Below are 23,617 nucleotides of genomic sequence, written 5' to 3'. Positions count from 1 at the left end.
CTCATAAACCGACACATGCGGGTTAACAGCGTTTAAAATAGTTTAAAGCAGCTTTTTATTTAAAATCGGGTCTCCCAGTTTCTTTGTCTTACCGTCTGGTCCTGTATACACCCTATGTGGACAAAAAGCCACCAAACAAGATAGATGGATACAATTAGAGGAACAAGGAACAAGCCATTAGGGACCTCAAGACTCAATAATGGATGCTCTGATGAATTTTGAGACTTTTGAGGCCTGCAACACATTCCCAAAAAAGAAGTGCATTTGTGAGGTCACACACCGATGTTGGACGAGAAGGCCTGGCTCGCGGTCTCCGCTCTAATTCATCCCAAAGGTGTTCTATCGGGTTGAGGTCAGGACTCTGTGCAGGCCAGTTGAGTTCTTCCACACCGAACTCGCTTCTCCATGTCTTTACGGACCTTGCTTTGTGCACTGGTGGGAAGGGGCCATCCCCAAACTGTTCCCACAAAGTTGGGAGCATGAAATTGTCCAAAATCTATTGGTTCCTTTCACTGGAACTAAGGGGCCGAACCCAACTCCTGAAAAACAACCCCACACCATAATCCCCCCTCCACCAAACTTTACACTCGGCACAATGCAGTCAGACGAGTACCGTTCTCCTGGCAAGCGCCAAAGCCAGACGGAGAAGCGTGATTCGTCACTCCAGAGAACACGTCTCCACCGCTCTAGAGTCCAGTAGTGGCGTGCTTTACACCACTGCATCCGATGCTTCGCATTGCGCTCGGTGATGTAAGGTTTGGATGCAGCTGCTCGGCCTTGGAAACCCATTCCATGAAGCTCTCTACACACTGTTCTTGAGCTCATCTGAAGGCCACATGAAGTTTGGCGGTCTGTAGCGATTGACTAGCAGGAAGTTGGCGACCTCTGCGCACTATGCGCCTCAGCATCCGCTGACCCCGCTCTGTCATTTTACGTGGCTAACACTTCGTGGCTGAGTTGCCACTGACAGTCGACTGTGGAATATTTAGTAGCGAGGAAATTTCACGACTGGACTTGTTGCACAGGTGGCATCCTATCACGGTACCACGCTGGAATTCACTGAGCTCCTGAGAGCGACCCATTCTTTCACTAATGTTAGTAGAAGCAGTCTGCATGCCTAGGTGCTTGGTTTTATACACCCGTGGCCATGGAAGAGATTGGAACACCTGAATTCAATGATTTGGACGGGTGAGTGAATACTTTTGGCAATATAGTGTATCTTGTTGGGTGGCTGTCCTCTTCCTCTTCTACTTTTTTACATGGTAATATAAGGTGTTCAATGGTGTTGAGGTCAGGACTCTGTGTAGGCCAGTCAAGTTCTTCCCCAACCCACACAATCATGCCTTTATGGACCTTGCTTTCTGCACAAGAGCACAGAGGGCCTTTCCCAAACTACAATTAGGCCAACCCTATAAAACAGAATATAATGTAAGGTTTTGACCTTACTGAAACTTCTAAACAATGACTAAATCTGACTCGTGCAATACGTTCCTCCTCTCATGCTCATGTGAATGCTCTTCGCATGTAATTATACCCTCGAATTTCTCAGGCCAAGCTGTCCAAGATGTGAAAATAGCGAGGAGCGTGACATTAGCTTTCTGGGTCGGAACACGCCGTCCTAGATGGAGCTTCGTGACTTATAAGAGAGGCTGCACCAGTACCAGCTAATCTGGGGTGGTTGCAGACACTGTGGAAAGGGATTGCCTTTTGGTTAGTATTTTTGGCTTAACTGTGGAAGATTTGTGGCATGAGGGTAATGGAATAATTTGATTTGAAGCAGTTGGCAAGTGCACACATGACGGAGGGGGCGTCCGTCGGGTACGATCCTCGTCAGTTAGGGTGTGGGTCTGCAGCAGTAGAGGAGAAATGACTCGGTAATGGGATGCAACTGGTTTGGGAGGTTTTTTGTTTGGCCTTCCCCCCACTTGCAGTCTCCGGGCACTTCTTTTCACCTGTCAGTGAGAGGCACGCTACACCCTTACAGCATAAGGAACCCTGTTCATCAAGCATGGCCGATTGCGCCTATTAGACAGCCAACAGAATGCCTTTATTTGTCATATATACATGCACCAATCAGGCATAACATTATGACCACCTTCCTAATATTGTGTTGGTCCCCCTTTTGATGCACTGTGAATCCTGACACCTTTCTATCAGAACCAGCATTAACTTTTTCAGCAATTTGAGCTCCATGAGCTCGTCTGTTGGATCGGACCACACGTGCATCAATGAGCCTTGGTCGCCCATGACCCTGTCGCCGGTTCCTTCCTTGAACCCCCCCCCCCCCCCCAATCTAGTCGTGTCCAGTTACCCTGATTGCGTCCTCTATACTGATTCGACCCTTTACCGCTGCCTGAAGACGCCTCTCAACCGACAGACGCCCCCTCCAACACGTACAGTCAGTACAGACTGCATTTTTTCACACCCGCACGTGTCAAGTTCATACACTTGACGGGCACTGTGTACGGAGGGACACACCCCCATCAGCATTATTCCTCAGCCCTGTGCAGGCGCCATCAGTCAGCCAGCAGGGGCCGCAGCAATGAGCACCAGTTATGAGGACCTATGATCCGACTTCCTTACCCTCTAACCCTGAACAGCATCCAATCGCCAGCGTACTTTACCGCTGCGCCACTTGTTTGGAAGCTGGGATCAGAGAGGGTTAAGGGCCTTGCTCAAGGGCTCAACAGTGGCTGCATGGCAGATCTGGGATTTGAACTCTCAGCCTTTCAGTTGATAGTCCAAAGCTCTACCCACTGTTTCTCTACCCCAATGTTTGTGTTTGAACTTTGATCTAATGACTATTTGGGTTTAAACTGAATACAAGGTCCTTGTTTTGTAAGGCACATTGTTTTCCAAGCATCATCTTAAGAGCTAAATGAGAAAATCCGTCTCCCTGTTACATCGGCCACTTTCCAGCGCATGACTCATTACCGAATCGGAATACCGCGCGTGTGCACGCGGATTCTCACGGAATGGAAGCGCGCTCTCACGAGGAACGAAGGAGCTAATATTAGTCCTCAGCCTCTGGGTGGTTCAGTCGTGTCGGAAAAAACGCCGGTGGATTCTCATTGGCTGGGTGGAAGCATCTGTGGGCGGACAGAAACGCGTTCTCATAGAGGACGGAGAAGTTCAGCTGATTTATTGATTCTTTACGTACTGAAGTGTGTGTTGTGTTCTGCATCGCTGAACACTCTCTGTGTGTGTGTGTGTGTGTGTGTGTGTGTGTGTGTGTGTGTGTGTTTGTGGGTGGGTGTTTGTGGGTGGGTGTGTGCATTCAGCAAGATGCCTTGGATTATTTCCTGTCAGTGTTTCTCCCACAAAATCAAGTCTGTATGCTGTAGACGAGCATTTTGACCACATTCATAATATTGTCTTGGTCCCTCATTTGCTGCCAAAACAGCCCTGACCCATCGAGGCACGGACTCCACTAAACTCCTGAAGGTGTGCTGTGGTATCTGGCACCAATATGTCAGCAGAAGGTCCTTTAACTCCTGTAAGTTGTGACGTGGGGCCTCCATGGATAGGACTTGTTTGTCCAGCACATCCAACAGATGCTGGATTGGATTGAGATCTGGGGAATCTGGAGTCCAAGTCGACACCTCAAACTCGTCGTTGTGCTCCTCAAATCATCCCTGAACCATTTTTGCTCTGTAGCAGGGCGCAGCCATCAGGGAATAGCGTTTTCATGAAAGGGTGAACATGGTCTGCAACGATGCTTAGGTAGGTGGCCCAAAGTATCACACTGCCTCCGCCAGCTTGCCTTCCTCCCATAGTGCATCCTGGTGCCATGTGTTCCCCAGGTAGGCGACACACACGCACCCGGCCATCCACGTGATGTAAAAGAAAACGTGATTCATCAGACCAGGCCACCTTCTTCCATTGCTCCATGCTCAAGTTCCGATGCTCACGTGCCCATTGTTGGCGCTTTCAGCAGTGGATAGGGGTCAGCATGGGCACCCTGACTGGTCTGCGCCTATGCAGCCACATACGCAACAAACTGTGATGCTCTGTGTATCCTGACACCTTTCTATCAGAACCAGCATTAAGTTATTCAGCAGTTTAAGCTACATAGCTCGTCTGATGCCTTCACTCTCCAACGTTCATCAATGAGCCCTGTCACCGGTTTACCACTGTTCCTTCCTTGGACCACTTTTGATAGATACTGACCACTGCAGACCGGGAACACCCCACAAGAGATGCAGTTTTGGAGACGATCTGACCCAGTCGTCTAGCCATCACACCATTTTTCCTGCTTCTAACATCAACTTTGAGGATAAAACATTCACTTGCTGCCTAATATATCCCACCCACTAACAGGTGCCGTGATGAAGAGATAATCCGTGTTATTCACTTCACCTGTCAGTAGTCATAATGTTATGCCTGGTCGGTGTATGTGTATTGTACAACATCACTGTTGTTTTGCTAAGGACAGTGTTCTCTTGTCATTGCCTGTGCTGCAGTGTTTCCATCCGCTTCAACACTGCAGCAGAGTCATATACATGTTATATAGGCTAACTCACCCCATTCAGCAAAGGCATGCTAAGCCTAAGTAATGTACCTCCTAACTTGGGCCATCACTTTAACCTGACAGCAGAGAGCACTGTTACACATGACCTCCTTTAGTCACGTCCTTTGAGCCCGTTGCTGGTTGTTTACATCGCCGAGGTTTGAACCAGAGACTAGCAGTGGACGAGTAGCGTATCACACTGCAACATGATTTAAAAAGAAAATAAATAATTAACCACACTCTTCTCGTTGTAATGACTTCTTTTTCCATTGTAATGCTGATCGAAGTCATGGCAGGTCCTGTTCCACTGAGAAACACTGGGCGCAAGGGTGGAAACCCCTAAACAGGACACCAATCCATCACAGCGCTTCAGCCATCCCTCCTCAGACATAGCCAATCACATCTGTGTAGACGCCCAGCAGGTCAATAGCATCGCCGTCATTCGAACGGTGTCTGTAATCCTCATTTTAAAATAATCACGTTTAATGTGGATTGTCATGGCGATTATTATTTTAAGCATGATCATGCTAAGTGGTTGATATTTTGTGTTAAATAAGCAGCCAGTTCTTTCAAATTAGCACTTCATGACTTGAAAGCCAAACAAGTCATGTTCTTCTATTAAAACCGATAATGTTATAACGTCGTGCTCATTTACACCGTAATGTTTATTAGGGATGCGTTTCATCAAGGATCCTGAGGGATTCTGTATTTGTGAAGTGGTCGACCACACTCCTGACTCATGTGTCTTATCAGCGCTGTGGTTCGTCCCACGGGTTTTGTAGTCTGCCAAGCCGTCGGTAATACGAGCTGCCGTTGGCTTTATAAAAGCAACCACGAACGAGACTGACAACGCTGCACAGCGACGACGTCTGGGCTGAATTCACATCCGTCATAAATCACTCGTACACTATGTTGGCAAAAGTATTCGCTCGTCTGCCTTTACACAATTGATGGCATGATGACCTATAGTTGGTTGATTGTGTCTATAAATAGGTAACCTCTCTGTACCGCCTTATTAACAGAACGGCAATATGTAACATGATGTTTGAGCCTTGTCCTTTAAAAAGCATTAATCAAAAAAGCCAGACTTATTCACTAACGACACATCGCTACGACTGATGTTTCGCACTGACAACAAAACAATGCTACAGCCTTCCAAGAGAACGTTATTACACCAAAATGTTAGGACCATCCGGATAATGGTAGGTACTTCTTTGACTGATATGATCAGTCATAAAGACCTGAGCCCCCAGATGGCGCTGCAGGATATTCCGCTAGCACACCAGCGCCGAGATTCTGAACTCCTGGGGTCGAAAGTCGGCATTGCCACCGGTCGACTGGGCGCCATCTAGCGGGCATAATTGGCAGTGCCTGCAGCAGACACAATTCTGCTAGGGCGGGATGACCGGACTATGTGGGTGTGGTCTTCAAACGCTGTGTAATGACCCTGATTAGCAGATAGAGAGGCACCTGTGCAGAGTGCAGGCTGTGCATGGGTCGGAGCAGCGATATACCCACCTTGACTGCAATCAGGGATCCCCCAGTAGCGGAAGACAAATTGACTACACTAAAAAGTCGTAAGGGCCAAACCATTTACGTTACATCTTGTAAACTACAGTGGGACCAGATTGCCCCCCTTTTTATTAATCAAGTATTTTTCGTTTTGTGTTTTGTTTTAACGTGTTTGTGCCATCGTCAAAATGTGGGTCGCTTGAAATAAAAGTTTGAAATACCCTGCCATAAGGGTTAAAGCCAGATGACTTGGTTGAAACATCTGTGAAACAGCAAGGGGTGAGCACAGGCAGCCGTGGTGGGTACCCACCGTGAGTGGTCTGAGAAGTCACAAGCCACAAACCGCCGACAGGTTGTTGGGTGGCCAAGATTCATTCATTCCAGATGACACGAAAGCATCAGGAGAATCAGAAGAGCAACCATGACTAAAACTGCAGATCATTTTAATACTGTACCCATAGTTCGTACCCCTTGTTCGCCATCGGAGGCACCTAAACCGGACAACCAGGCATCAGAACTGGACAACGGAGCAATGGTCAGACGAATCCTGGCACCAAGATGATCGATCGCGTATCGTACAGAAATTGAACGAGCCGGCTCCCCGGTTCGAATCTCGGCTCTGCTCCTGGTCGGCTGGGCGCCCTCTTGCAGGCACAATTGGGTACTGCCTATAGCAGATGAAATCGGCCTCCGGTCTGCTGGGTGGGAATAGACCAGACTAAAGGGTGGGGTTATAAACGCCGTGTAAGGACCTTGGTTGCCCAGGGCGCCTGTACCTAAAGTGGAGGAGTAGTGGGAGAAAAAGAAGCGATTGGTGGACACATCAAAGGGAGTGTGAATTCGTCAGGTATATATACACCCTCCTTGGACGCCGTTGGGGTCCCCAAGAGCGGATTGGCTACGCTAAATTTTTGGAGATAAAGGGGGTAAAATGCATGTACCAGATACGACAGGACCTCTCGGAGGTCTTGTGGAGTCCACGCCTCAAGAAGTGAGGTATGGCAAACACACCAATGGCTCAGACCGGGTCGCCCGAGGCAACCCGAACCCTACGCTTTGCAAAATGACCCATTTCCTCTCCGAGTACTTTGCAGTCATTTCCTTTCTCGCTCTTGCTCTCTCGCTCGCTCTCGCTTTTCCCTTTCTCGCTCATTCTAGCCGGCTTCTGTTTGAGTTTAGCAGGGCAGACCGGCGTCTCAAAGCCCAGGAGAGCTCGGCTCTCACGAAGGCACGTCCTAATTGCACAGAGAGGATGTGCCCTGAACCGCCGCTACCCGGGAGCGCCGTTCTGCTTCGCGCCGTGCCTTCTTGTCCGGGTTTTATTCACATCGGACTGCGGAGCTAAGAGGAGCAACACATTTCAGGATCCCGAGCCAAAGGGACGCACCGCCGAAGGTACCGAAGTTATTTTTACCGCCTGTTTTACTGCCAGTGCTGCATTTCTGTCTTTATTTTTGCTTCTATGTTTCCACTGTAGACTAGATATAAATAGCTTAGATATAGGTACTTTTATATGCAGTATATCATGTGGCTAAAAGTATGTGGACACCTGATCTTGAGCTTGTCCAAAACTATCATCATTATAGAGCTGGAACAGCCTACTCTCATTACGAATGGCGTTACATAAGATTGCCTGTTGCCTCTAGACCGGAGAGCATTTGGAGGCGCTGATGTTTCACGAGGAAGCCTACCCCGTGATCAACGTTCCTCTTCATCCCAGTGGTCTGCAATGCTTCTGTAAATAGCCATATATACACCAACATCTTTTTTATACTCGGTCTAAACACTAATGATTTGTGTCCATTGGCATTTTAAGGAGACGTTAAGGCCGAACGTGCCTCACAAGCTGGCGTACTTCCCGCGGTTTCGTTTTGCCCGTCGCATCTGCTCCAGAGCTGCAGGTGGCGCTGTGATATCTCAATGTACTTTTCTGCAGAAGTGTAAATGACCTTTGTCATAGGCACTGACGCAACCTCATACCGTGACACACCCTGGCTTTTGGATTTGTTTCTGATAACAGTCTGGACGGTCCTTTTCATCTTTGGTTTGATTTGACCACAATACACGTATCTGCTGTGTGATGGTCCATCCGAGATGCCTCCGACGCCGCTTCTGGACATGGTTAACACAAGGCTTCTTTTTGTGCACAGTAAAGTTTTAAGTGGCATTTGTGCATGTAACTCTGTGTTGTAGTGTTTGACAAAGGTTTGCCAAAGTAATCCCTCACCCATGTGGTCATATCAGCTATTGTTGAGTGGCGGTTCTTGATGCGGCGCCGTCTGAGGGATGGAAGATCACGGGCGTTCAGGTTAAACTTGTGTTCTTGGCCTTTACGCACTGAAATTCCTCCCGATTCCTTGAATGGTTTGATGATATTATGCACTGTAGAGGGAGAAATATGCAAACCCCTTCCAATCTTTCTTTGAGGTTCATTGTTTCTTCGGATCATCTTTGCTCATCAAGGACTCAGCCTTTCCTGGATGCTGCTTTTGTACCAAACCATGATACCTCATTACTAGCACTGATTGCTCCCGTCCCAACTTTTTTTTTTTTTTTTTGGAACGTGTTGCATGTCTGAATGGATGTTTAATAAAATGAAGATGACCAGAGAAAACATGAAATATCTCAGGTTCATCCTGTCTGCAATCAAATAAAAGTCAAAGTCAATGTTTGATTTGCATTTTCCATACTGTCCCAACTTTTTCTGATTTGGGGTTGTATTAATAGGAGTGTAATATATGCTCCCTAATGAAGGACGTGTTTCAAATCTGACCAGTTTAGTCTTTTGCGAAGTGCTCCTCTTGAGTTATAACCACAGGGGGGTGGCGGGAGGGGGGTGCCGAGGGAACTGCCGTCATTTCGTCCAAGCTTTATCATGACTTGGCACTTCACACGCCAGAAATTAAACGCACACACACACACACGTGCACACAGAGCAATGGCAGGTGGAGCACAGATGCTGAAGCCCTGCTGACGTGGAGAAACAGTAGGGACACGTGTGGAGAGTACACCACACGTCATCCTCTACAACTGATAGGCCAAAACATTAGAACCACCTGCTTAAAGTGCCGTCAGAACATCTGGGGCTCTCCGTGCATTATTTTTTTAGGGGTGCTCCTAATGTTTTGATCAGTCAGTGTAAAAAAAAAAAATAAGATTATTAAATAATACCAAACAACAAAGAGAAAATGCGTTAAGTACAAAATTGAAATGACTTTACAATAACTATAGAAAAATCGACAGTTGGACTCCAATTAGGTTCTAGAGACATCTAATTTTTTGTGTTAAGGATTTAAATTAATATTTAAAGAACTCTAAAACATATTTCTTTGTGGTTATGGGTGATTAGGTAACGAGTTCACAGTGCGTCTGTCTCAAAACCTAGTAAGCTGCCTTGCTCCTACTGCCTACCTAGAGGATTCTAATAAGCTATCGAACTTATAAGGCAGATTATTTAGGCGCACCATTCATGCCTAGTTCACACTGCACGTTTTTTTCCTGTGATTTTCACTCACCGACTGGTCGGCGCTAGATTTTTCGGCTCGGGAGCAACTCTGGTCCCAATCGCTATGTGTGAACTGCTCAACAACTCGATCCGAGCACTCGGCTCGCCGAGCACTCAGCGACTGAAGATAAATATATCTAGCATGTTAAATATCTGGATATCAGTCAGCCGACTGGCAGCGAGCGCTACGTCGGAACTACAACCAACGAGAACCCAAGATACAGGGTGAGGGGAACCCAGGGGAGGAGTGTAAAAACGTGGGACAGGGGCATAATATAGTTTCTATCAGTATACATCAGCGCACACACAAGCTTTACAGTATTTGTGACTTATCGTCCACGCCAAACCATAATACCCACGCTGCATTGCAAAAAATATCTGTTAAACTCCAACTACAGAACAGACGATCCCTGCTGGTCGTGTTGCCAAATCCACTGCACATCAGCACACAACAACAACTTTGATCGATGCTATGCTATTTTTGGACGTGGTATCATTAAACCCCTCGTCACTTCTCCGTTTTCATGACCAGACGTAGTTTGGGAGACCAGTTTTCGCTTACCGAGCTAACACGGTTAGCCACAGGCCATTCAAACCAACGGGCTGAGGCGGCACGACCCGCTAGCATGCCGGCTAACATCTCCCCCCGTGTACCTCCGAGCACTTGTGCCGCACTGAATGTCGGGATTGCCTTCATCGCTCAGGAAGCATCGGATGCGCCAACATTTCAGTCAAATTATCACTCAGAATTAAGGCACCTCAGTAGAAGGTTTTGAAGGTTGAAGTTATCTAAGAATTTAGACAGCCTTCTTTTCAGGAGCATGTAGGACGACGTATAAGGCGTCTACGTAGAGCACACGTGTCCAAATCCGGCCCACCGTGTCATTTATGCGGCCCTGAGGGCGTAAAAGACATCTCGTCGTACATCTCCCACAATGCATGCCGATTCTGTGACCCGCAAAGTGACGTTTCTACATCGGCATTTAACGGAGGCGGTTTTCCAACAATTGACGTTGAGAAATATTTACAAATAACCCCAACATGTACGAGAAGAGAAAGAAAGTGAATACAACCGGTACGTCTCTTGTGTTATGAGGCCGTGTCTGTGGTAAAGGAGAACAATATAAACGTATCTATACTGTACATACACCCCTGACGTAGAGAGATCACTAGGTTTTCAAACAGACTCAGAGTGTCGAGCGCATTTCTGTGTACTTCTCAAATGACCACAATATTTTGGCCCACAAGGCCGACTGCACTGCACACTTCATTGTGCATTATCTGCCATGGAATGAACGGCGGTAGGATGCCATCACCCGTAGGCTGGCGGGATTCAAACAGACTCGTGTTTCATAGAGAGGAGAAAGTCGTTCTTTCATGTCTTAGTCGTAGTGCTATCTCTTACACCCATGCTTTGATGTCAGATAAGCTCGACGGGCGGCTCTGTCGATGGTGCTAGATGAGACGTGGGAGGCTTTTTATGGTCAGGACCACTACTGACACTGACATGGTGGTGGTGTGTTAGTGTGTGTTGTACACCTCACTGTCACTGCTGGACTGAGAATAGTCCACCAACCAAAAACATCCAGCCAACAGCGCCCCGTGGGCAGCGTCCTGTGATCACTGATGACCAAGTCAAACAGCAGCGATAGATGAGCGATCTCTGACTTTACAGCTACAAGGTGGATTAACTAGGTAGGAGAGTCTAATAGAGTGGACAGTGAGTGGACACGGTGTTTAAAAACTCCAGGAGCGCTGCTGTGTCTGATCCACTCATACCAGCACAACACACACTAACACACCACCACCATGTCAGTGTCAGTGCAGTGCTGAGAATGATCCACCACCTAAATAATACCTGCTCTGTGGTGGTCCTGATCATTGAAGAACAGCATGAAAGGGGGCTAACAAAGCGTGCAGAGTAACATTTATGGCTGATCAGCGTATATGACCTCTTGAATCTCGTAATGTCACGCCCCCCTGGACAGGTACGGCCCCCACAGGTTAAAAAACCCCTGTACTAGATTACTATAAACAATACAGCCTTTTGATTTGAATATAAGGATATGAACTGGCCTCGTGCAGGTGAAGAGGCAGTCGGTACAGCGTGTTGGAGGGGGCGTGTGTCGGTTCGCTCTCCCCAATTGGGGCGGTGGGTCAGCACCAGTAGAGAGGAAGCGTAATGCCAATTGGGTACAAATTGGACGCGCTAAAGAACCCAGATAAAATGAGATATGGAAAGGACTAGATGAAAGATGAACATACTGAGCCGTCAGCTGTCAGCCCACTCGTTCTCTCAACATTTCCATCACACAACAGGTGGCTCCTTCAGAAGGGCTGTTAGGTCGGGAAGCATGCACGCATCACCTGAATTATTAATACCGCTGCATGTGTTTCTGTTCATTCAAACCAGGAGCTTCAGAGCCGCATACTCAATGCTTCAGCACAGATGCACACACTGTATTACACATGTCCAGCTCTAGCTTTAAAATAATACACATTGCCACTCAGGTGGCGCAGCGGTAAAAAGACACGCCGAGTGGCTGTATGAGCAACGATTGGCCGGTTGCTCAGTTTGGGGGGAGGACAAAGAACCGGATGTGGGTCTCTCTCTGTCAGAATGCGATTACGACCTCTGCCGTCTGATTAGAGGCGCCCGCACAGAGATGAGGAAGAGCGCCCTTAGGGTGTGTCTCTCCGCATGCAACGCTAGATGGCGCCACACTCATCGATGTTTGGGTGGCAATAATGTATCCGGCTGCTTCCCATGTTTCGGAGGGGATGCGCGTTAGCTTCGATCTCCTCGGTCAGGGCAGGGTTCGGCATAGACAGAGAGGAATTGAACAATTGGATGCGCTAAAGAGGGGGGGGGAATTATAATAATAATACATATTGGTAACATATTGGTATTCTTTCCCAGTTTGCACTGGTCTAAATTGGACATATTGGATCATCCTTTGCACTCTAGTGACCCCTGAGACGTACACAACTCCTCAGCACTACATTGCTGCAATCGAGATGGTTCTGGTCTCTAAAAACGATGCCGCCTGTTTGAGGAACACCAGGCACGGCCCACAGGAAGGTGGCCCCAGTACAGACCCAGAACCTCCTGGAGGGATTATATCTCCCAGCCAGAGATGGGGACTCGAGTCGCACACACAGAGACTTCAGACTTGACTCGGACTCAACTCATGACTCGTGAACAACAAGAGTCCCTAGCGTCAGCATGTGTAATAACGTGTGACAATTTGTGTATATATAATTAGTATTATTATAAATATTCTGCTCTCTAATAACGCTCCGGCCGTCTTAACCCACGACGCACACAATGGGTAAATGTTCCAGCCAGCTTCCGGCGTAGTGATGAAGCGTCGCTCCCTACTCCCTACACAGTTTGAAGTTCACTTCATTTGAACAAGGGACAGTTGTGGCCTAGTGGTTAAGGTATTGGACTAGAAATCCAAAGGTCACTGGTTCAAGCCCACCACTGCCAGGTTGCCACTGTTGGGCCCTTGAGCAAGGCCCTTAACCCTCAATTGCTTAGACTTGTATAGTTACAGTACTGCATGTCACTTTGGATAAAAGCGTCTGCTAAATGCCGTAAATGTAAATGAACATTTTTGCCACCTTTGGTTTGGAATATCACTCAAAATGGTGGAATACCCTACGTAGTGCACTTCACAAGAACAACTGGGGTGAATTGGTGCTTTCTGAATTAGAATTTTCAGTAAAAAATGCTGTTATTTGCATTTATTCAGTTTGCGTCACACAGATGATTGTCAATGAGCCGCTTGATCGGCTTTCTATCGAGTTCGTGTTTTACTTCACAACCGGGAAAAGTTTGGAGGTTTTTAATTATAAGCACATTTAATGGAAAATAACGGATTATATTGTTAATGGGACACACGGTTATAAATGTAATAGCATCTGGAAGAACATAAGCTCAGGTAAGCAGTGGTTATGATTTTTTTTTTTGCTCGCTGTGCCGTGATTTATCGCTCGCTTATGTTGTGCAATGAAAACAAAATGTGTCAGTTGAGCTTTTAACTGGAACCTTCTTGTTACAGAAATGTCATTCATTCGCACAATGACTAGGAAAGTAAAGGCACGAAGTAGAACGGCAAAATACAGTCGCTAATCTGTTGTTGTTTTTTATCTTAACTATGCTACATTTCCAATATATGTTTTGTGTAGATTATATTGACTCGTGACTTGACTCGGACTCGTATTTTGTGACTTGTGAACGTCTCTGCTCCCGACTGGCCTGGGAACGCCAACGGATCCCAACTTAGGAGCTTGGTTGAAGTTGAAGACCCTGAATTTTAAATCCAGGCCTTAATGGGTCGATGATTTTGGCGTCCAGTGATTGTCGTTACGTAATTTTGTCACAACAAATTAGACAATATCGGTAAAGATCATCATTTAAGACTTAACTCCATGTAAGGGAAGACTGTTAATAGTTCCTCTGAACAGAATGCAAGTCGTGATATCGTTATCAGCTAATACTTGTCGAGTATGTGGTGTCAGAAAGGACGTGACTCATCAAGATCTCTTAAAACCTCTTACTTAGTACCCAAGCCTGGAGGAACTAGCGGAGGGCCGTGGCGACTCCTCCCTCTTCCTGTCTACCCATGTTGTGAACCCTTGGCTTTGTGTTTTGCCAGCTTTCTCATTATGGGTTCATGTTTTCTATCCTGTTTACCAAAAGTACATCTGGGTACTTATAGATCCCCAATTTAAAGAACTTGAGCACTGACTCGTGGGTTCCAGTCACACCGATCAGGCCTCCACATACAGACCTGATTGGCTATGCTTGGGGTTGGATTGTTTTTTTCCCCCCAATTTGGCCTAGCCAATCCACTGCTTGGGACCCCGATGGCGTCTAAGGAGGGCGTACATTGGTATATACCTGACACTACCTCCAACTTTCTTTACTGGCACCCCGGGCAACACAACGTTGATAATCCCAACCCTTAGTCCGGTCTTTTCCACCCAGCAGACTGAAAGCCGATTCGAACCCGGAACCCCGACCAGAATAAAGCGGCTGGGAAATTGCATTTTAAAATTGACCTTTTTTTATGTGAGACACTATATATTACTATAGGGTTAAAAGTAAATGGTCACAAGACCATGGGCCTGGCTTTGCAGTCAGCATTCCAATATGTCCCAGAGGTGTTGAGGTCAGAGCTCTGCGCTGTCCATTGGGGTTTCTTTACACAGTCGACATTCTAGTCATGGAAGATCAGCCATAACATTAAAGCCACCTCCTTGTTTCTACACTCACTGTCCATTTTATCAGCTCCACTTATTATATAGGAGCACTTTGTAGTTCTACAATTACTGACTGTAGTCCATCTGTTTCTCTACATACCTTTTTAACCTGGTTTCACCCTGTTCTTCAATGGTCAGGACCCCCACAGGACCACTGCAGAGCAGATATTATTTGGGTGGTGGTCATTCTCAGCACTGCAGTGACACTGAGTGGACATGACACAGTAATGCTCACTGCTGGACTGAGAATAGTCCACCAGCCAGCAGCGTCCTGTGCCCATTGATGAAGGTCTAGAAGATGACCGACTCAAACAGCAGCAATAGACGGGCGATCGTCTCTGACTTTACATCTACAAAATGGACCAACTAGGTAGGAGTGTCTAACAGAGTGGACAGTGAGTGGACACGGTGTTTAAAAACTCCAGCACAACACACACTAACACACCACCACCATGTCAGTGTCACTGCAGTGCTGAGAATGATCCACCACCTAAATAATACCTGCTTTGTGGTGGTCCTGGGAGGGTCCCGACCATTGAAGAACAGCATGAAAGGGGGCATGAAAGCACGCGGAGAAACAGAAGGACTACAGTCAGTAATTGTAGAACTACAAAGTGCTTCTATATGGTAAGTAGAGCTGATAAAATTATTAAGTACCCTCGCTTCACCCCAGCGGCTTCTGTGAATTTAAGACTCATGCCCCGTCTGTTCTGACTGATAAAGAAACCGTTTGGCAGCGTGATTTAACGGTAAAAAAGTCCCTGCCGACTTCCTCAGTTCCTCTCTCGCTCTCTCTTCCTCTCTGTAGAATTGAAAGTGCATTGTGGGGGGTATACACGGCATGAAGCGGTGTCTGCTCTGAGCACGCTCCGGAAAGTCGAAGCTCGAGCACTTAGGCAAGAGAGGACGCCAGGACCAGTGTTTCCAGTAAGTACTGGATGAATTTAGGATTACGATTAAATAGAGTGTTGTTTGTTTGACTTCTCTGTGTACGTATGAGCTTTGATGTAACATTTCACACAGGACTGGGTGATTTGACAATCTACACTATATGACCAAAAGTTTTTGGACAGCCCTGCTGAGTATTAAGTTGTACATGTAAGATGTAATGTCTATGTATGGAAGTCGGGGATGGATAGCCTTGTGATGGACTACCACCCTGTCCTAGGTATTCCTGCCCTGCGCCTAGTGTTTCCCAGAGACCCGACCCACTGCAACCCTAACCAGGATAAAGCATAGTATGATCTAGACCAGGGGTTTTCGACCTGTACATCGTATCGAATCCCAGCTCTGCCTGCCGGCTAAGGCTAAGCGGCCTCATGAACGACGATCGGCCTGTTGTTCAGATAGGCGGGACTAAGCCGGATGGGGTCTCTCTCTCATGACTGGTGCAATTACGACCTCCGCTGGCTGATTGGGGTGCCTGCACAGAGATGAGAAAAGAGTGTGCTTATCAGGGTGTGTCTCTCCGTACACAACGCTGAGCTGCACTGCTCTCGTCAAAGTGTAGGTGATAAGATGCATACGGCATGCTGCCTATGTGTCGGAGGGGGCGTGGGTTAGCGTCTTTCTCCTCAATCTGAGCGGGGATCAGCATTGGTGAAGAGGAGGCGTGATGCAATCGGCCAAAACGCGCTAAAAAGGGGAGAAAAAAAATATATATATATATATATACAGTGTATCACAAAAGTGAGTACACCCCTCACATTTCTGCAAATTTTTCATTATATCTTTTCATGGGACAACACTATAGACATGAAACTTGGATATAACTTAGAGTAGTCAGTGTACAGCTTGTATAGCAGTGTAGATTTACTGTCTTCTGAAAATAACTCAACACACAGCCATTAATGTCTAAATAGCTGGCAACATAAGTGAGTACACCCCACAGTGAACATGTCCAAATTGTGCCAAAATGTGTCGTTGTCCCTCCCTGGTGTCATGTGTCAAGGTCCCAGGTGTAAATGGGGAGCAGGGCTGTTAAATTTGGTGTTTTGGGTACAATTCTCTCATACTGGCCACTGGATATTCAACATGGCACCTCATGGCAAAGAACTCTCTGAGGATGTGAGAAATAGAATTGTTGCTCTCCACAAAGATGGCCTGGGCTATAAGAAGATTGCTAACACCCTGAAACTGAGCTACAGCATGGTGGCCAAGGTCATACAGCGGTTTTCCAGGACAGGTTCCACTCGGAACAGGCTTCGCCAGGTTCGACCAAAGAAGTTGAGTCCACGTGTTCGGCGTCATATCCAGAGGTTGGCTTTAAAAAATAGACACATGAGTGCTGCCAGCATTGCTGCAGAGGTTGAAGACGTGGGAGGTCAGCCTGTCAGTGCTCAGACCATACGCCGCACACTGCATCAACTCGGTCTGCATGGTAGTCATGCCAGAAGGAAGCTGACGCACAAGAAAGCCCGCAAACAGTTTGCTGAAGACAAGCAGTCCAAGAACATGGATTACTGGAATGCCCTGTGGTCTGACGAGACCAAGATAAACTTGTTTGGCTCAGATGGTGTCCAGCATGTGTGGCGGCACCCTGGTGAGAAGTACCAAGACAACTGTATCTTGCCTACAGTCAAGCATGGTGGTGGTAGCATCATGGTCTTGGGCTGCATGAGTGTTGCTGGCACTGGGGAGCTGCAGTTCATTGAGGGAAACATGAATTCCAACATGTACTGTGACATTCTGAAACAGAGCATGATCCCCTCCCTTCGAAAACTGGGCCTCATGGCAGTTTTCCAACAGGATAACGACCCCAAACACAACCTCCAAGATGACAACTGCCTTGCTGAGGAAGCTGAAGGTAAAGGTGATGGACTAAACCCAATTGAGCACTGTGGGGCATCCTCAAGTGGAAGGTGGAGGAGATCAAGGTGTCTAACATCCACCAGCTCCGTGATGTCATCATGGAGGAGTGGAAGAGGATTCCAGTAGCAACCTGTGCAGCTCTGGTGAATTCCATGCCCAGTGGGGTTAAGGCAGTGCTGGATAATAATGGTGGTCACACAAAATATTGACACTTTGGGCACAATTTGGACATGTTCACTGTGGGGTGTACTCACTTATGTTGTCAGCTATTTAGACATTAATGGCTGTGTGTTGAGTTATTTTCAGAAGACAGTAAATCTACACTGCTATACAAGCTGTACACTGACTACTCTAAGTTATATCCAAGTTTCATGTCTATAGTGTTGTCCCATGAAAAGATATAATGAAATATTTGCAGAAATGTGAGGGGTGTACTCACTTTTGTGATACACTGTATATATATATACAGTGTATCACAGAAGTGAGTACACCCCTCACATTTCTGCAGATATTTAAGTATATCTTTTCATGGGACAACACTGACAAAATGACACTTTGACACAATGAAAAGTAGTCTGTGTGCAGCTTATATAACAGTGTAAATTTATTCTTCCCTCAAAATAACTCAATATACAGCCATTAATGTCTAAACCACTGGTAACAAAAGTGAGTACACCCCTTATTGAAAGTTCCTGAAGTGTCAATATTTTGTGTGGCCACCATTATTTCCCAGAACTGCCTTAACTCTCCTGGGCATGGAGTTTACCAGAGCTTCACAGGTTGCCACTGGAATGCTTTTCCACTCCTCCATGATGACATCACAGAGCTGGCGGAAATTCGAGACTTTGCGCTCCTCCACCTTCCGCTTGAGGATGCCCCAAAGATGTTCTATTGGGTTTAGGTCTGGAGACATGCTTGGCCAGTCCATCACCTTTACCCTCAGCCTCTTCAATAAAGCAGTGGTCGTCTTAGAGGTGTGTTTGGGGTCATTATCATGCTGGAACACTGCCCTGCGACCCAGTTTCCGGAGGGAGGGGATCATGCTCTGCTTCAGTATTTCACAGTACATATTGGAGTTCATGTGTCCCTCAATGAAATGTAACTCCCCAACACCTGCTGCACTCATGCAGCCCCAGACCATGGCATTCCCACCACCATGCTTGACTGTAGGCATGACACACTTATCTTTGTACTCCTCACCTGATTGCCGCCACACATGCTTGAGACCATCTGAACCAAACAAATTAATCTTGGTCTCATCAGACCATAGGACATGGTTCCAGTAATCCATGTCCTTTGTTGACATGTCTTCAGCAAACTGTTTGCGGGCTTTCTTGTGTAGAGACTTCAGAAGAGGCTTCCTTCTGGGGTGACAGCCATGCAGACCGATTTGATGTAGTGTGCGGCGTATGGTCTGAGCACTGACAGGCTGACCCCCCACCTTTTCAATCTCTGCAGCAATGCTGACAGCACTCCTGCGCCTATCTTTCAAAGACAGCAGTTGGATGTGACGCTGAGCATGTGCACTCAGCTTCTTTGGACAACCAACGCGAGGTCTGTTCTGAGTGGATCCTGCTCTTTTAAAACGCTGGATGATCTTGGCCACTGTGCTGCAGCTCAGTTTCAGGGTGTTGGCAATCTTCTTGTAGTCTTGGCCATCTTCATGTAGCACAACAATTCGTCTTTTAAGATCCTCAGAGAGTTCTTTGCCATGAGGTGCCATGTTGGAACTTTCAGTGACCAGTATGAGAGAGTGTGAGAGCTGTACTACTAAATTGAACACACCTGCTCCCTATGCACACCTGAGACCTAGTAACACTAACAAATCACATGACATTTTGGAGGGAAAATGACAAGCAGTGCTCAATTTGGACATTTAGGGGTGTAATCTCTTAGGGGTGTACTCACTTTTGTTGCCGGTGGTTTAGACATTAATGGCTGTATATTGAGTTATTTTGAGGGAAGAATAAATTTACACTGTTATATAAGCTGCACACAGACTACTTTTCATTGTGTCAAAGTGTCATTTTGTCAGTGTTGTCCCATGAAAAGATATACTTAAATATCTGCAGAAATGTGAGGGGTGTACTCACTTTTGTGATACACTGTATGAGAGAGAGAGAGAGAACCCCTGAATAGACCAGAGCCAAAAAATGTGTCACAGAAAAATTGTGGAGGCTTTACGTTATACCTTGTAAACCACAGCGTGACCAGATTGCCACCATTCTTATTATTTAAGTAGATTTTGTCTTGTATTTTGTTTTGATGCACTGTTTGTGTTGCCTGGGTTGCCATAAAATATGATACATGGATAAGATATGGACAGTCTGCACCCCAGTGAACACCCTTGGGATGAATTGGAACGTCTGTCCCGAGCCAGACCTTCTTACTCAACATCTGTGCCTGACTTTTATTACTGAGTGAGTTTTATTATGATTCCACCGAACACACAAGCTTGATGTCAGGCGTCTACATATTTTTGGTCATAAATGGTCTGTCTTAAAACCTAGCGAGCTGCCTTGCTGCCTACTCCCTACCTAGGCAGCTCTCTAAGTAGAGAGGATTCTAATAAGAATGCTTGCGAATCGGGATCATTTTCAGCTCCGCCCTGTTACATCCTGTCCTTCATGTGCAAACCGTTTATAGTTCTGCTTTTCGTTTCACTTCCAGTTCCTCAATAAACCTCAGGACTAAAATCTCCATCTCTGGCTGGTCCAGGGTTTCCATTTATCTTTTTTTTGGCATATTACGACAACAATCACAGTTTTTATTCCTGCGCTATCCCTTTTCTATCCTTGTTTGCTCTTGTGGGCTGCTCATGTTATTACGTCTTTGAATTGTTGCTTCGTTTTCGTTATTCTGGCCACCGATTTTATTCGTCAGCCACAGATTAGTTCTACCTTGGTTAGACATCCTGCTGGTGCTGGGCTGAACCCGCCACCCTGCCCCGCGCCATTACAGATCCGGTATTGGCGTCACGTCTTTCCACACGAGTTTACAGTGTCTGTAAGAAATCGTGCCCATTCAGCCAGGAGAGCTTTTATACGGCCAGTTATTGACACATCGACTTGATATCGACTTTCCTATTCATTGCGAAGCTGCTCATGGGGTTTAAAGTCAAGGGGCTGTTTAGGCCAGCGGTCTCCATTTATTATGGGTTATTTATTATTGGGCCGCACAGAAAGAATAAATAATTAGAGACGCCACAAGAGCCATTACATTTTCAACACTATTCGGGTGATCTTGTCTCCAATCACCACTAGGTGGGAGCAGCGTCTCGTTGCAGCGAATAAAGCTCACACTGATTCACACAGATTTTTCATTCTATAGTTATTCTATAGTCCGTGAAATTATATCTTATATCATTGTTTCCCAACCTTTTTGACCCGTGGCATATATTACACATTAGAAAAATCACAAGGCACACCACCAAACAAAAATGTCACACAAAGTATTGTTGTACTGCCCTCTAGTGGAAGAGAATGTAATTGTTCTGCCTGTCACTACACGCCGTTCGCTTAGAGTAACAAATTGGATAATCTTCTCACGGCACACTTATGTGCCGCGGCACAGTGGTTGGGAAACACTGTCTTATATGAAGCCAGTACATGGTGCAAACAAAGGTCGTAGACCGCTGGTTTAGGCCACTGCATCCCAGTTCCGGCTTTTATGTCTTTATGGACCTGGTTTTTGTTCACAGAGACAAAATCACGTCATGGTGGTGGACAGGGGTCAGCAGGGGCACCCTGACTGGTCTGCGGCTATGCAGCCCCATACGTAACAAACTGCGATGCACTGTGTATCCTGACACCTTTCTATCAGAACCAGCATTAACTTCTGTTGGATCAGACCACACGGGCCAGCCTTCGCTCCCCAGGTGCATTAATGAGCCTTGGCCACCCATGACCCTGCTCCTTTTTTGGACCACTTTAGGCCAGTGGTACCGGTCCGTGGGTCATTTATTACCAGGCCGCACAGAAAGAACGAATGATTAGAGACGCCACAAGAGCCATTACATTTTCAACACTCTTCGGGTGTTATTGTCTCCAATCACCACTAGGTGGGAGCAGCGTCTCGTTGCAGCGAATAAAGCTCACACTGATTTTTCATCCTATACTTACTCTATAGTCCGTGAACACCTTATGTAATAAAAGAAATGATGGGAGTACCAAGCCACACCCCGCCCTCTAAAAACATTATCAACTTTATATGAAACGGAAACTTTCAGACGTGGCAATAAATCCCAGCTATCATCTATAGTCCGTGAAATTATATCTTTTATGAAATCTGTCCGTGGTGCAACAAAAGGCTGGTTTAGGCCACTGCATCCCAGTTCCGACTTCTCAAAACTCTGTGTCTTTATGGACCTGATCTTTGTTCACAGAGACACAGTCATGCAAGCAATGGGTTTTGCTGAAACACCCGAACCTGATAATTAGCAGGGCGTCTACATAATTTTGCCAATCCACACATAGACGAACGTTTGTAATTGTAACATTGCAGCGTTTCTTCTTCTTTAGCCACTTGCTAAACAAGTACTCGGAATAGAAAGCGATGACTTGGTGTCCCAGTATAGCTCAGCCACAGCTTCTTGTGCGCTACATGGGGACTGATGGTTTTGCCACGTTACCCAAACTCAACCCCAAATTCTGTGTTGTGGGCGATGGCTGGTTAACCTTTTGTTAGCTTCGACTGTGTGTGGGGGGGGGGGACTCCCTACATATACACAGATCAGCCATAACATTAAAACCACCTCCTGGTTTCTACACACTGTTCATTTTATCAGCTGCACTTACCGTAGTTCTACAATTACTGACTGTAGTCCATCTGTTTCTCGGCATACTTTTACTTCCTTTTACTCTGTTCTTCATTGGTCAGGACCCCCACAGAGCAGGTATTACTTAGGTGGTGGATCATTCAGCACTGCAGTGACACTGACATGGTGGTGTGTTAGTGTGTGTTGTGCTGGTATGAGTGGATCAGACACAGCAGCACTCCTGGAGTTTTTAATCACTGTGTCCACTCACTGTCCACTCCTGCCTAGTTATCTTCCTCCTAGTCATCTTCTAGACCTTCATCAGTGGTCACAGGATGCTGCCCACGGGGCGCTGTTGGCTGGATGTGTTTGGTTGGTGGACTATTCTTAGTCCAGCAGTGACAGTGAGGTGTTTAAAATAGCGTCTTATAGCTTCGTCATTCTGTATTTCCACAGCCTGAGGACGGAAAGCCTGTAAACGCAAGGAACGATGTTTAAAGGGGGCACCACCAAGGTGGCGCCGCCCAAGACGGGAGCCCCGGACCGGGGACGGCTGCCGTCCTCGATCTGCCATACTACCGCCACCCTGAGCAACAGCAGCGCAGCGACGATAAGGACGTCCAGGTCGTCCAGCACCATCGCTTCTGATCTACGACTCAGCCGGGTAACGACACTCACAACACACACAAGTGCACTATAGGTCATAGCAGAATCCTAACAACACTGCTGCACCTGCTACACTTATACTAGTACACACAGACTGCTATGTCTTATCGCTGCTAAATCAATTAATGTATGTACAATATAGGTGTAGGTGAGCGCGCATTCATAATGAGCCGTATACTGATCGCGTGTGTGCAGCTCAAGCGGGCGAGCAGCGACGACGCCCTGGCCAAACCCGCTCCAGGACCAGCAGCTCCAGCGTCTCGCTTAAAGAAGACCGTCACCACCGGGGCCATTTCAGAGCTGGCTGAGAACAGACCACGCAGCCTGACGGGTATGAGAGAAAGCAAGTGACGAGTACACACACACACACATACACGTATACACTATATTGCCAAAAGTATTCACTCACCCATCCAAATCATTGAATTCAGGTGTTCCAATCACTTCCATGGCCACAGGTGTATAAAACCAAGCACCTAGGCATGCAGACTGCTTGGGTCGCTCTCAGGAGCTCAGTGAATTCCAGCGTGGTACCGTGATAGGATGCCACCTGTGCAACAAGTCCAGTCGTGAAATTTCCTCGCTA

At 46.7% G+C, this 23,617-nt stretch overlaps 1 protein-coding gene across 1 annotated transcript in view; it reads left to right on the top strand.

Annotated features, from left to right (window-relative positions):
* The window catches only part of LOC134303706 (cytospin-B-like), a 29,886-nt gene extending 6,504 nt beyond the window's left edge, over nucleotides 1-23,382 (top strand). Inside the window, exons 2-4 of the mRNA XM_062989180.1 lie at nucleotides 7,181-7,417; nucleotides 22,822-23,029; nucleotides 23,227-23,382. Coding sequence (XP_062845250.1) covers nucleotides 22,856-23,029; nucleotides 23,227-23,382 — 330 coding nt within the window. The 5' untranslated portion in view covers nucleotides 7,181-7,417; nucleotides 22,822-22,855. The remainder of the gene's footprint in view (nucleotides 1-7,180; nucleotides 7,418-22,821; nucleotides 23,030-23,226) is intronic.
* Nucleotides 23,383-23,617: the final 235 nt, after the last annotated feature.

This window comes from Trichomycterus rosablanca, chromosome 26 (genome assembly GCF_030014385.1).
Source record: "Trichomycterus rosablanca isolate fTriRos1 chromosome 26, fTriRos1.hap1, whole genome shotgun sequence".
Lineage (NCBI taxonomy): Eukaryota > Metazoa > Chordata > Actinopteri > Siluriformes > Trichomycteridae > Trichomycterus > Trichomycterus rosablanca.
Note: the sequence above shows the minus strand (reverse complement) of the source record. Positions and strands in the feature narration are given on the sequence as shown.